Below are 15,870 nucleotides of genomic sequence, written 5' to 3'. Positions count from 1 at the left end.
GGAAGCAGATCTGGAATGGAGTTAAGCATGTCATCAGTTTAGAGTCCGTAAGTTGACACAAACACTCCAATCTTCTTGAATTTTTTAACCCTTAAGGTACAGGTAAAGGTTCCCCTCGCACATGTGCTAGTTGTTCCTGACTCTAGGGGGTGGTGCTCATCTCAGTTTCAAAGCTGAAGAGCCAGCGCTGTCTGAAGATGTCTCTGTGGTCATGTGGCCGGCATGACGAAACCCCAAAGGTGCACGGAACACTGTTACTTTCCCACCAAAGGTGGTCCCTATTTTTCTACTTGCATTTTTTATGTGCTTTTGAACTGCTAGGTTGGCAGAAGCTGGGACAAGTAACGGGATATCACCCTGTTACGCGGCACTAGGGATTCGATCCGCTGGACAACCGACCTTTCGATCGACAAGCTCAGCATCTTAGCCACTGAGCCATCGCATCCCATATCTGTTGACCCTTATTTGGTGTCAATTTAGTATTGAACTTTAGTTGACTAGATTCTTTTGTATAGGCTTGAGCAATAAACCTTCTGAATTGCAACGTAACATATGATTCTGATCCTGACAATTGTTATGTCATAATAGTAAAACTGTAAGAAGTTGAAGAGCCATCAAAAAGTGCGTAACACAAAACACCCCTATTGGCTATACCAATAATGCATCTGCACTTTTGACATTTGAAACAGATTTTCAAGCATCATGAAAATAAGGTAGAAAACCACTGATAAAAATAATTCCATATTTTAAAATATTCTGAGTCTTCTCTATCCTTAATCATCAAAGTTAATCTATTCATTTCTGCACAATCAAATTTTTTTTTATTACTTCATAATACATATGCATAAATATGTGATGAGTAGAATATTATGTTAGCAATGAATTGATATCATGGATTGGACAAGGATCAAGATAGAAGAAATAACACATATACAGAAGAAGAAAGAAACTTTGGAAGATAACACCGAGATGTCACAGGGAAGAGATTATTGTTGTATTAAATGTTTGTTTGTCAAAAAATAAAAAAACTTTTAAAAAAAAAGAAAACCAGGAACCCCTCTACAGGAAAGAAATGGGAAATGCTAGGGCATCGTTCACTATGAATTCAGAATGGAATAGAAACATCAGAAACTGAAGATGTGCTGCCTTATGTGTATCAGGTGGACAATTTGACGAAGCATTTACAAGGTGTTGCCCATCACCAAGATTAGCCTTGGCTACTATAGAGAAGTACATTGAGACTCAGGAAAACTGATTTACACCATCCTACTCCAAACAAGAAAACATCTCTTTTGTGAAAGAAAACTGTTGCGTGAATGTGCAAAATAGTTTGCTCAAAGACGAATGGTTCTCTCTCTTCTTCTTTCTGCAAATGTTTAGAAACATAAGCACCAAAATGATTATTTTTTTTAAATGGTTCTTTTAATTCAGGACTAGCGCCTCTATCACTAACTCTATTCCATGGCATTGTGGCATTGGATGCTGGTATTTTATAGAGCAATCCTATGTACAGGTGAAACTCAAAAAATTAGAATATCGTGCAAAAGTTCATTTATTTCAGTAATGCAACTTAAAAGGTGAAACTAATATATGAGATAGACTCATTACATGCAAAGTGAAATAGTTCAAGCCTTGATTTGTCATAATTTTGATGATTATGGCTTACAGCTCATGAAAACCCCAAATTCACAATCTCAGAAAATTAGAATATTGTGAAAAGGTTCAATATTCTAGGCGCAAAGTGTCCCACTCTAATCAGCTAATTAAGCCATAACACCTGCAAAGGGTTCCTGAGCCTTTAAATGGTCTCTCAGTCTGGTTCAGTAGGAATCACAATCATGGGAAAGACTGCTGACCTGACAGTTGTGCAGAAAACCATCATTGACACCCTCCATAAGGAGGGAAAGCCTCAAAAGGTAATTGCAAAAGAAGTTGGATGTTCCCAAAGTGTTGTATCAAAGCACATTAATAGAAAGTTATGTGGAAGGGAAAAGTGTGGAAGAAAAAGGTGCACAAGCAGCAGGGATGACCGCAGCCTGGAGAGGATTGTCAGGAAAAGGCCATTCAAAAGTGTTGGGGACTTTCACAAGGAGAGGACTGAGGCTGGAGTCAGTGCATCAAGAGCCACCACAAACAGACGGATCCTGGACATCGGCTTCAAATGTCGTATTCCTCTTGTCAAACCGCTCCTGAACAACAAACAACGTCAGAAGCGTCTTACCTGGGCTAAAGAAAAAAAGAACTGGTCTGTTGCTCAGTGGTCCAAAGTCCTCTTTTCTGATGAGAGCAACTTTTGCATCTCATTTGGAAACCAAGGACCCAGAGTCTGGAAGAAGAATGGAGAGGCACACACTGCAAGATGCTTGAAGTCCAGTGTGAAGTTTCCACAGTGTGTGTTGATTTGGGGAGCCATGTCATCTGCTGGTGTTCGTCCACTGTGCTTCATTAAGTCCATGGTCAACGCAGCCATCTACCAGGAGATTTTGGAGCACTTCATGCTTCCTTCCGCAGACGAGCTTAATGGGGATGCTGACTTCATTTTCCAGCAGGACTTGGCACCTGCCCACACTGCCAAAAGTACCAAAACCTGGTTCAATGACCATGGGATTACTGTGCTTGATTGGCCAGTAAACTCGCCTGACCTGAACCCCATAGAGAATCTATGGGGCATTGCCAAGAGAAAGATGAGAGACATGAAACCGAACAATGCAGAAGAGCTGAAGGCCGCTATTGAAGCATCCTGGTCTTCCATAACACCTCAGCAGTGCCACAGGCTGATAGCATCCATACCACGCCGCATTGAGGCAGTAATTGCTGCAAAAGGGGCCCAAATCAAGTACTGGGTACATATGCATTCTTATACTTTTCAGAGGTCCGATATTGTTCTATGTACAATCCTTGTTTTATTGATTTCATGTAATATTCTAATTTTCTGAGATTGTGAATTTGGGGTTCTCATGAGTTGTAAGCCATAATCATCAAAATTATGACAAATCAAGGCTTGAACTATCTTGCTTTGCATGTAATGAGTCTATCTCATATATTTGTTTCACCTTTTAACTTGCATTACTGAAATAAATGAACTTTTGCACGATATTCTAATTTTTCGAGTTTCACCTGTAGAACAACTCAGTCAACCTACATTCATTCTCAGGCCAGCATTCAGCAGCAGAATTTAGGGAGAAAGTTTTATCATTTGTATCGTTCTTGCTGTAATATTAATCCAGCTAAATAGTTGACATTTATTCACAATATCTGAATAAACCTCTGTCATTTTTTAAAAACTAGATAAATGTCACCCTGGCCCAGGGCTTCCCTCTCCTAAACCTACGGAACTTCCATGTGTAATATTATCCAAAGCAAAGTGATGTCAGATAACCTTGACAACAAGCAAGGATATCCTTTTGTGTTCACTGGGGGTTATGCTGGGGTACAAACAGTAATCACTTTATAGGAATCTGGATGGCATCCAAAACATTGTTGGTATTGGATTTTGTTACCACATGCTGCAAAATGTATGTTTTGTTCCATTGAACCAACAGCTGATATTTGTCATAGATGCTAAATACACAGAATCTCAAGAGAAGCAACTAATGATGTGATGAGAATGGGAATCTTCTACTGCAATTATTCTGATCCTTTGCAATATCCAGCAGGAATGCCCACTTTCAACTGGTAATTGATTAAATCAACCTTTTCTAACCTAGTATATTTTAGATATGTTAGATTTCAACTCCCAAATGAAGTTATGGGGACCAGAATTTTCTAAGATGAAGCCTAATACATTTGGAGAACACCTGGACTTGAGAGGTTTGGCTTAAGCAGACCCTTGGCATGATTCTAATAATGCCAATATTGAAAATTCATTTTGGAACAACTTATCTTTTATAGGAAGTGGAATTAAATGGCATCTAAAAACTGCTAAATTAATGCAAAAAAATTGTTTCTCCCAAACCCGTTTCTCGTTTTGCTCTCTGGCAGAATTCCACTACTGGGAATCAGTGGCCATTTCGATTAGAGGGTGTAGGACTTGTAGCCCTGCACCTCTTGAGGACAACAAGTTAGAAAAAGTTGCATCACATCATCTGCAATGCAGATAGAATAGAAGGTAATTCTACAGGCTAATTCAATCCAGATTGGCAGATCAAATCCATCTGTATCTGTAAATAATTAATCATCAGTTTAAATAAGCCTGAAAACCAAGGGCAGTTTCCAGCTTTACTGAGTGACCTGAGGTAGACTTTAAAGATTCTATTTTGGAAAGCTGTTTATTTATTTATTTTCTCTCTCTCTTTTTTTTTTAGCACAGGGTACCTAAATGCCCATGCAAAGGATGTCCCTATAAATAAAAAGGAATATATAAATTATTGTGCCTTCATAGAATCCAGTATTATTGCACCAAAGTTCTCCACTGCTTATTTCCCATCTTAGTTTCCCACAGTTATTATTTGAAAAAAAGAACATTTTTCCATTCCCATGTTGTTTCTTTTTAATAAAATATATTTAATTATGAAAAGAAAACAAGGCCATAAGGTTGCTTTGAGAATTATGGGTGTTTTGGGCAGCTGGGGTTTGCAAGAACTGCCAATTCTCCTATTTTTTGTGGGAATGTAATAATACTTAGATATTTGGTGAAACTGATGCTTGCAATCTTGATAAGGCACATAAGGAACTCTAGATTTTTCTAGTGGGTTTCTCTGTTTGCATCTCCTAAGTGAGGCGTGGTGAGTAGGAATAAAATTGCAAAATGCATATGGAGAATGCATGCTTTGAGAAATGAAATATCTTCTACTTTCTTTGATTTCATTGATAACCAGAGATGAGAATTTTATAAAACCTGGTATATTGATACAGTTTACAAAATGGATATGCTGAGCATATGGTGAATTCTAGGCACTATAATGACTGCAGTACTTAAAGCAGCAGTCATTATAGTGAATAAAAATATGTAATCCAGAACTGTTCCTAAGACGCTTTTCCAAAAGGCAACTGGACTTTCTTGGGTCTTTCCTTTGAAAACATTTCGCTTCTCATCCAAGAAGCTTCTTCAATTTTGAAGAACTTCTGAAGAAGCTTCTTGGATGAGTAGCGAAACTTTTTCAAGGAAAAAAACCAAGAAAGTCCAGTTGCCTTTGGAAAAGCATTTTTGGGACAATCATAATCTAGATGATAGAGAATCTCCACAGACAGTGATCTCAACACATTCATACACAACTAATACTGTATGATAGAAGAGGAAAGGTATAGTTGAGGGTTTTTGTATGATGAGCCATCATTTTCCCTGGGATCAATAATCAGTTTCTAGTTAATATCCCCTTGCCAAGTGAAAGATATCCATCAGTGGGATGAAGAGACAATTACTCATCAGAACATCTCTGCAGTAAATATGAGAGGAAGCATAACTAATGCACTTGAAACTCCTAATTCCATGCTTTATATCATCATTAAGTCTTGCACCAATTGAAAAAAGACACTTGTGCTTATCAAAAAAATTTAAAAAGCAGTAATGGAGGAAGAGGTCATGTTTTAATGCAGGGCAGTGAATTTTGGATTTTTGTCACGTATTGGAGGAGCAACTAAAGTGTGTCCTGTCATTCTCATAATCTGGAGGAAAGGTGGGGAACTATTGCCCTTTTATGAGTTGTGGACTTCAACTCCCAGAATTCCTGAGCCAGCCTGGAAAATGACGGCTCATCTTACAAAAAGCCTTAACTACTATGGCCAAAATTACCCTTTAATTATAGTGATATGCAAAGGCCACCAACATTTCCTGTTTTTTCATTGTACTCCTTATTTTTTGTTAGGCTTTACATAGGACTGGCATGATATTTCCTTGGACCTCAGAAAAGGCATAGCCATATGACAAAGCAAGCGAACAGAGATTTATAATGGCAGACAATTTTTTCATGTAGTACCTTTCGACAGCTTCTACTGTCCTTTTTGGATTTTCTGCATTGGTCATCCTCTTCTTGTCTCCCCTCCTCCTATTTCTCTCTGATTCTATGCTAAGGTGGCCTCTACACCTCCTTGTCTCCTTTATGCTCTGAGGAACAACTTGAGGGATAGGAAACAATGAAGATTTGGATACTCAACTTTGCAAAAGAATGTGCCACTGAATCTGTCATGGGCTAGGCCACAGTGTGTCTCAACCTCAGCAACTTCAAGTTGGGTGGATTTTAACTCCCACAATTCCCTAGCCAGCAATGCTGAAAGTTGTCTTAAAGTTGCTGAGGTTGAGAACATTGGGCTAGGCCCCACAGATGTCAAACTTGTGGTGTCACGTTGACATTATGACATTTTTCCCTTTGTGGGGGTGGGCATGGCCTGTGTGTGACCCATCCGGCCCGTGGGCCGCCAGTTTGATACCCCAGGCTAGGTGAATGTTAATATCTGATTTATTACAGTTTTAACTGGTTTTAGGAGCATGCTGGGCTAAGCTGAGCATCTTGTATCTTGTTATGGCAAGTGAAGAAAGTTAAGAATACAGCATATTCTTAGGATGAAAGACATATAGACATCTCACAGTCATTCTCATAGTCATTCTGCAATGAAAGTTGTATTTTCTTATTTAGGTAGAGTATTACGCATGGCTTTACAGGTCCAGGATATGCTCCTATAATTTGTGGGATAAATTATTTGCTTAAATAAAAACAATTACTTATAGCATGGAATACTAATTAAATAGTAAACTTATTTATTGCCACTGAGAGTCAAAAAGCTGAATCCATACATTAGGCTTGTTTAATTTTGGATTATCATGTTGTATTAACTGAGAGATTGTAAAATGTGATTTATAATATGTCTGTTGCTGCCCAAACAGTATTGTTAAAGCAAATTATAACTTATAATATAATTAAAAGCGGCTTGTAATGTAAGCAGAGCTTTTTCAACTAAGTGGCTATTCTTAACTACATTTTCACTGAAGAAATATTGCATTAAAGGAGAAAGAAAGATGCACAACCTACATAGCTGCAGAAACCTTCCTACCTGCAAAGAAAAGCCTAGTGTTGAATGTTGTGACAAATTGTGTTTGACAGCTCTGTTTATGTTGCAAGGAGTAATGAGTGCTGACAGTTGTGAGGGCCACCCACCAGATTATTTACTTTCAAAGTCAACTGTGTTTAGATAGTGTTTCAGCTTTTGCATCTGGCTAGCCCACAGATGCTACTTAAATACAGCATTTCAGTTAGCACAATCTACCAGGAGTCTAATCAATAACGAGTGTATGTCAAGTTGTCAAAGCAAGCACTATTAATATCACACTCTTGAGGCTTCTATTAAATATTTTGTTCCTCTAGAGGCCAAGACAGCTTGTTAAAGAGTTCTTCTTTTGCACACTAAGGGAAAAAAAACACACTTGTGGAATGGTTTATTAAGAAACAAATATAAGATAATAACGGGGTTGCAAAAAAAATGTTTTAAGTAGAAAACAAACAAAATACTCCTTTAGAAATATTTAAAATGCCTTTTGCCAAAAAGGAACATTCAGATTTGATGCCACAAAGAGAACACAATCAGTAAAATTGTTCAAGATATCCACTTAGGGTGCCAGTGAGAAGGCCCTTTTTTATATATAAATGCATACATTTTTTAAAAAATTAAGAATTTTACAATACAATAAAAGTATAAAAGATGAAAATTAAAATAAGGGTGGACTTTCTGGGGAATTTTGGGAGTTGAAGTCCCACACATCTTAAAGTTGGTAAGGCTGAGAAACATTGTTTTAGCCAGTTAAGGCTTTAAAATTTTAATCCACATCCTGAATTGGGTCAGTAGCAAACAGATGTAGGAGATGATCAGGTGGAGCCCGAAGGAGGGGTCAAATGTATCATCAGTTTGGAATCATTACGTTTCCACAAGAGATCTAAGTTGAGATGTGATCTAGTCTAGCCTCTTATCTAGCGCCAACTTGGCTTGATTGTTAGTAAATCAGATTCTTGTGTATAGGTAGCATGAAATAAACTTCTAGTGCCTTGAGCTCTATTTCTGTTTCTGTTTCTTGTGCTTGACAATAGGAAACCATTACTTAATATAATTACTTAAGCATTGGAATGGAATGAATCTGTTAACAGGTACTGTAACTTAAAAAATGTTTAATTATATTTAAGCAATTTTATTGTTGTAAACTGCCCAGAGTAGCTTCCTGATGAGATGGGCAACAAATACATTTAACAAAAAAACAATCAAACAAATAAATAACAATAACATGTCTCAAAATTTTAGCTACAAAATTTTGAAAAGGTTAAAGGCTCCAAATTGTTTAAGATAAATTCCAAATTTTACAGCTGGTGCAGTTTGCAATGCCTAACCCTTACTTCTTTCGGACCAATAATCAACAAAAGTTTTTCTTTTTGCCAATTTCGATGAAAAAATAAAATATAATTAATTTGGAAGATGAACCCTAAACTGTGTTTAATGTGACTTGGAAAAGAGATCTTCTCCTAAACAGAAAAAACTTTGAAAACTGTAAGTCTGCTCACTGATTTCATCCAGCACATGTACAGTTTTGAATAGTATACTGTACACTTTTGAATAGTATATTGTTTTAGCCTCTGAACAGAAAGTGACATATAAATCTAATAAATAAAATATTGACAAATCAACCAATAGCTATGGTTCTTAAAGGTTTTTATGACTTTAAGATCTGACTAAGTAATTAACATGTTTTCTTTTATGTTTATTGGCATCCTGGATAATATTTAAAAAGGATTAGCTCTCATTCTCAACATGCTAGATGTGTAAAGTAGGTTAGGTGATACTTTGTCATGATATAGGCGTGTCCCATTATTTCCATGCTTTGCTTTAATATTTTGATAAATGCATTTTAAACATCTGAATGTATGCTTGAATTATACACTCCAAACTTGGAATTGTATCAGATATCAATGATTTATCAAGCATGGTGGCAGCAAGAATTGCTCTTCAACACTGAAAAGACTGGCACCAAATCTGCAGTCCTGAATCATCAATATGCATTTGCTTTTTGTTATGAACTGGATCTCTAGCACTGCAGTGGAAAAACTGATCAATACTATTCTGTGTGGCCAAGGTTGAATGAAGTCTTGTGCTGAATGATTTTCTCTATATGTGTGATACACACACACACTTTTCTCTTTCTTTTCTGTATATTAAAGCAATAAAAATACAAAAGAATTTTAAGATAAACACTGCAGCATATTAAGTTAATTATTTTAGTCTATACAATGTCGTTAAAATGGTGACCTAGCTTGAAAATGAAAGGAGATCAGCTAAATACAAAACAAGCATTATTTCATAACAACACTATATGCTGGGAATTAAAAAGCTAGATTGGTGAACCAAAGTACAGTATGCTGGCAGATGAAATATTCCGAACAGGAGAAGCTTAGAAACATAATTAATGAAGGGCCAGCTACACAACATACCTGATGCAACCTGTTTACTGCCAAAATGAATTTATTACTTTTGAGATGTGTAGGGTTGTTGTTGTTGTTAATTAATTCAAAGCCAAGAGAAACATCAGTAGATTCACTACATTCTGTTTACAACTCCACGCAACATGTCTAGTGGTGCTACATGGACATTTGCTGGCCCAAGAGTTGACGTTAATTAAAAGCCCATATACAAAGTGAGTGACCCACAACACTTAAGTGACCCACAACACATTTGTTGAGTTCTTTTTTGCATATGTATTTGTCAGAATATGATAGATGACAAGCAACCAATTAAAGCCAGCATGATGGCTTTGGTTTATAACTCAGGGTAGGGGGTTAGTTTTAAAAATCTTGAAGGAAGGAAAAGATTAGGTGCTTTAATACACAAAGAATCTGCCAAAGAGAGTAAGAAGCAATGTGAAACAAGACACCATTTCCAGAATGAGCTGCATTTAGTTTTCTAAATAAACTGGTACTGAAGAATGTGCACAGGAGATTGACATGGCAATCAGCCAATTAAGCAGCATCGGTTTTCAGTATTTGGGACTAAGTACTTCTTGATCCCAATCAGAAATTGTTAACACCAATTTTGTAGCCATTACAAGAATGTTACAAGGATAACAGGCAATAGAAAAAATATACCTATACCTCCCTCCTGTTTTGAGCCTGAACGAATATTATGTGCAAATGAGCACGCACACAGATATACAATTACATGCACACAAGCTTAACCTTTACACTCATATACTGCATTTTCCCTTGCACATTGCTTAAATTCACTCAATTTTTACAATTTTGAACTTCTCTTGCTTGAAGGGCACGGCAAGCCATGAGACTTGCATTCTCTGCTTCCACTCCCCAGTGCACAGAACTACAGAGGATAAATGAGTTGGGCTTTTTGGGGTTCCGATTTATCTTCTGTGTGGTTTATATTGCTATAGAACAATGATTAAGAGACATTGGTATGAATTGTTGTTAGTAAGCCCATGACACAAAGAGAGGAAACTGGTGATTGTGGTGGACTGATAAAACATGGGACAGTAAAAGTTGAAGCTGAAGCCTGACAAATTAAGAGATACTCCTGATATCAGGAAGATTCCTTCGTTGAATGGAACTGTCATTTTTCTAAAAGGATGGTCATTTATCTGTGCTTACAGAGTTAATGCTACTAGTGAAGGTACAAGGAATGCTTTTTGAAAAGAAATGCTTTTTTTCAATCTCTAACCATCCTTGTATAGGCAGCCCACAATGACACTGGTAAGCTTAAGCAATCCTGACTGCATGGTCAAAGAGCTGCACTGGGTGCCAGAATATTACTCAGTGCTTGAACTGAGAAAGTTTGCATGTCTTAGGACCTGGATGCTGATGGATCACCTTCTCTCTTATATAATTGACCATGCATTCCTTCATCTCTAGAGAAAATGCCATCTTGAGGGAGACACGTTTGGCAAGTAGTGAGTGGATAGAAAGCATTCTCAATGCATTGGTCATGACTGTTGAAATTCCGACCTCCATTTCCCTTCCCAGGTCTTACAAGTTGTACAGAAGACTTCTTATTCATGCATGACTTCAGCTGAAACTACACTGTTGTGTTCCTCTTTTTTTTTTTTTTAATTTCATTTATATGCCGCCCTTTTCCGGAGACTCAGGGCGGCTTACAATGCGTTAAGCAATAGCCTTCATTCTTTTGTATATTTTATACAAAGTCAGCTTATTGCCCCCACAAACTGGGTCCTCATTTCACCTACCTTAGAAAGGATGGAAGGCTGAGTCAACCTTGAGCCTTGGAGAGATTCGAACCAGCAGAAATTGCAGGCAGCTGTGTTAATAACAGGGTGCACTAAACCCCTGTGCTATCAAGGCTCTTGCCTGCAATGGTTTTGCTGCTACCTTGTCTCCTGTTTTATGGTTTTGAATTAGAGTACATAATTTTCTATGCTCTTCGTCAGTTTTGCATTCTTGCTTTGTATGTTAATTAAAAATAGATGTAAATGTAAAATAGTAAAACACATTTTACATAAACCAAATAATGAAGCTTGGCCTACACATCATGAGGAACAACCAAAAGATGCGTCTTGGAGTTTAGCAGAGAAACTGTGAGTTCTTATGGGAAATGCTCAGAGAAAGGCACGTGGATCAAAATCAGTGCAAATGTTTGTCACTACATATAACAATCTAAAATGGTTTGATTCTTCTTTTACTCATCATGATTTATTAGCTTAGATATAAGAAATACAAACAGTAATTTAAACCAAATCCAAAGGAATAACGTTTACATGCTTAAACACAGTACATAATATGAAAACATTCTTTTGTTCAGAAAAAATACAGAAGACTCTTGGCAAAAATAATTTAAGGTTGTATTTTGAATTAGTAATGAGACCATATTAAACACACAATATATTAAATGCAGCACCTGTCATGCAGTTTATTCCAATTAGTTCTATGCGTTGTTCATTATAGAAAGATATTAAAATTTATGAAAAATATTATTTTTGAATTTATTTTCAAAAAAAGCTTGAAAAATATGGTAGAGTGATCCCGTAAAACAAGCCTGATCCACATAAATTGAAGAGCCCTAATGGATCTCAGTAGCAGCCTTATTTCCTCTGCCAATAGCAGCATGAAACAGAATAGGGGAATTCCAGGAATCCAACAGTGTTTCCATATCCCTCTCCAACATAATATCTAGCTTTAGAATGAAAAACTGACTATAGGAGACATATGGTATGTGACTCTACAATCTCCTTTCTGTAAAATATAGGGCTGTAGTGGAAGTTAAGACCATGAAAAGAGTGCTTTAATGGATCTTTCCTACAGGAGCCCACATTCAACTGAATCAAAAAAATATAAAATGATCAGTCTTATGTTTATTTAAGAAAAGGTTACCAATCAAAAGTATAAGGCCATTTTTAAGTAAATACTTTAGTTCAGTGTTACATAATTAGCAGGAAAAATGCCAGTCCTGCCGTGTAAACTTCCTTCCCACCAATCAAATTGGGAATCCGTTTTTGTTGTGACCTTGATTTTGTCTCCAGCATTAAAAGTCAAATCTCCTGGCTGCTGTCCTTGAAAGGGATATATGGCTGTCACAATTGTAGGATTGAACTTGGAGTTTTCTGGGAAAAAAAAGAAAGTAAGTTAGCTTTGTACAAATTTAGCTGTGTCATATTTTACCAGGAACAGCTAATTTCACAATCCAGAAATCTAAGATGCCTATGGAAATATCTGAGGAGTTGCCTAGAACAGCAAGAAATAGAGAAATTCTTAGTCAAGATATCACATTCGTCTTCCTTAACTTAATTTTCTTAAAGGATCCAAATGCGTTTGAAATGGTGCAAAACAGCTAAATTGGCTAAGTTAATTTTTTTGTTGTTGATGTTTCTTTTTCATTCTAACACAGAATTGACAAATTGTTACTTGTTTAAACTAGATTAACTTTAAGTGATTGACTAGATTGCAAAGGCCCTAAATCTTTAGAAAGAGATGTTCTCAACACAACTAAAAACACATTTTGAAAATATATTGAACTAGTTACTTGCTTCTGCATAAGCAGACAAGATTATGCAGTACAAATTTGCTTAATCATTATGTGCATTAAGTTCTTTCAATTGTAACTTTTAAGTATAAAGCTTTCACAAGATGGTGCTACAGTGCTACCTTAAAAAAAATAGATGTAAGTGACCGAGTCATGCTGATCCATTAATCTGTAACTTCTAAATCAAAGATGATGATAAAGTCATGAGTTATGTTATTAGTATTGCTACATTAGAATAGGAAAAAATAGTACAGAAATAGGTACACGTCAGCTGAAAGAAAGCACCTCTAAGTCAATTTGAGATAAACTTAAAATTTGCTAAAGTTCATTTTATGTGTACGGCTTTGATTACTGAACCTGATTCAGATATGTTGTTGCTCTCCTCTCAGTGATTTCAGAGGAAACAAGATAATTAACCTATCCCAGAGAAACCTAATTAATCTAGACAGAACTTCCAGCTTATTAAATTTTATGAACTGCATATAGCACCCTTTACTGGCTCAGATTTGTAAATGAGACATGCCTATATTTTACTATCAACATATTTTGCAAAATAATCAGAAAACATTTGTTATTTATCATTGATCATGATAGCAAAAGTTGGTGTGGTGTCAGATTTTGATAACAATATTTGCTCTCCTTTTTTATGTATTATGCAGTGTTTCTCAACCTCGGTGACTTTAAGATGTATGGACGTCAATTCCCAGAATCCTCCAGCCAGCTAGTTGCAGTCAATACATTTTAAAGTTGCTAACATTGAGAAACGCAATATTACAACATTACCCAGGCAAGGTCCAATATCTCCTGTGTAGTGCCACAGAACTTTGAGTCTGGCATGTCATCTGGCACATTCTCTTTTTAAGCCCTCTTCTACTAAGAGGTGACCTATAATAAACCAAGTATATTGACAAAGTCTAAGGCCACACTTCTCTTCTCTACATTCTCATGAAGCAGACGTTGGGAAAGTTTTAAATGGCTATCCAGAATGACCTGACATATTTATGACTATTAATTTGATTTAAATACAAAAATGCCATGTTTCTTTTTTTGCTGTCGGTACTGGAAAATACTTGCAGCTACTGCAATAATATATCTACCATAACCTTCAATCATACTTTTGTCAGAGTTTAATCTTAGTAGAATGCTTGGATCATCTCCCAGGGGGATAATTATGTTGCAAAAGGAAACTACAGACTGAATGTTTTCCAGATTTCCAAATTCACTTCTGAAAAGTTAATATCTACCTGCTAAAATTGACATAAAAGTGGCAATGAAAGAATAAATAATTATGAAATAAACTTTCACAATGAAGACAAAAAACATTTAGTTATTGCAGCAGGTAGTAATTTTTCTTTTTTAAAAAATCCAAGCTATTATCTAATATTCTAAATGCTAATTTTACAATAGGGCAAAGGAAAAGAAATCACGATGAGCACATGCATATATCTCTACAGCAATTTCTAGATATTACTTTGATCCTTTATTTTTTTACTGCTCTGTCCTTGAGAGACCCGTGTAGAACAAGCAACATCCACTTATCAAGTTTTGATTGTTAAAATATACATTAATAATAATTGCTGCAGTGCATTGTTTTCACAGTGTCTAAGCCTGGACGGGCAACATCATTAAATACAAAAAACAAGAGAGTCCATGCTACATTTTGTAAAATATGCAAGATTCTTGTATTCGGACAAGGTTCCTAAAATGATATAAGACAAAATAGAAGCAATGGTAATAAATATACACTTGTTTATAAATGAATGAGACATATTCATACTCAAAAAGTGAAATTTTAAGAGGAGATATGCAAGTCTTATGTTTAATTCCTTTCCAAATTATCTTGCAAAATGCTTTATTTCAAATATTTCCACTCTAGGGTCTCAAGTATTGCCCTTGGTGACTTCATGTAAGGCTGGGAAAGATTCCCATCTGGAGTTCTGTAAAAATATTGTTGGTCAATAGACACAAGGTTAAACCAACTAGTTTTAACCTGGGATAATACAACAACTTATGTTCCACTTACGATATTAGAGCTGAAATAGAAATAAATAAGAAAGATACATAAACAACAAATGAGGCTGCCTCCAACAACTACAAGCTGTGTGAAGTTTAGTAACATTTAAGCTAGTTTTCCAAACCAATGGCTTCAGATATGTTACATTACTATGGCCACCATCTTCAACCAGATAGAAAGGTTATCTTAAAGGCTTGCATATCAGCCGTTGGGAACTTCTACAAAAAATTCAATGGATCCATATTGCTCCTGGAACTGGTATTTTACACATACATACATTTTTTTTATCTCTCTGTACTGTTTAAGTATTGTAACCTTTATTACTTGCCTCAAAATTCAAGCTACTGCACTGCTGGAGCTGGATGGAGAAGAGTTTTAAAGTTTTAGTGATATTTTCAATGATTGGCTGAAAGACCATTGCACACTGTAAGAATTTATTTCTTTGGCAAAAACAGCAGAAGTACCACGTTAAGAATGCTAGAAAAATACATGTTTCTAGTGCCTGCCTATTATTCAGTAAGTTTAACACAATGGCATTGGCCCAAAACACACATAAAACAAAGACCTCAATTTTCTAGTCCTAGCATGCACTGACCTCAGTTGCTATGTACCTTTGCAATCAGCTGGCTCAGCAGAATGGATTTTTCAAGCTTTTTTTTAATAGCAAGCTACACTGCATTTTTTTTTTTTTTTGTCATTTCAAGAAAGTACAGGCCAAAAAAGAGGCTTCCTTCAAAATGATTGCAGAATTGATCACAGCAATGTTTATTATAACTGAGCCGTTACAAATAATCTCAGCAAGTTTCCTGTGATTTCCTGCTTCAAGGAACAGCATTAAGGGAATTTAGATTAGTTAAAACAGCAAGAGAGATACTATTAAATGCATGATTACTTGTCTTTAAAAT

The 15,870-nt window shown here is 36.1% G+C and overlaps 1 protein-coding gene across 1 annotated transcript in view; it reads right to left on the bottom strand.

Annotated features, from left to right (window-relative positions):
* Window positions 1–11,593: 11,593 nt before the first annotated feature.
* Window positions 11,594–15,870, bottom strand: part of SH3YL1 (SH3 and SYLF domain containing 1) — a 31,834-nt gene continuing 27,557 nt past the window's right edge. The window contains exon 10 of the mRNA XM_034436785.3: window positions 11,594–12,532. Coding sequence (XP_034292676.1) covers window positions 12,339–12,532 — 194 coding nt within the window. The 3' untranslated portion in view covers window positions 11,594–12,338. The remainder of the gene's footprint in view (window positions 12,533–15,870) is intronic.

Source organism: Pantherophis guttatus, chromosome 1, assembly GCF_059756535.1.
Source record: "Pantherophis guttatus breed Tessera chromosome 1, ASM5975653v1, whole genome shotgun sequence".
NCBI lineage: Eukaryota > Metazoa > Chordata > Lepidosauria > Squamata > Colubridae > Pantherophis > Pantherophis guttatus.
This window is presented reverse-complemented; position numbering and strand designations above follow the sequence as displayed.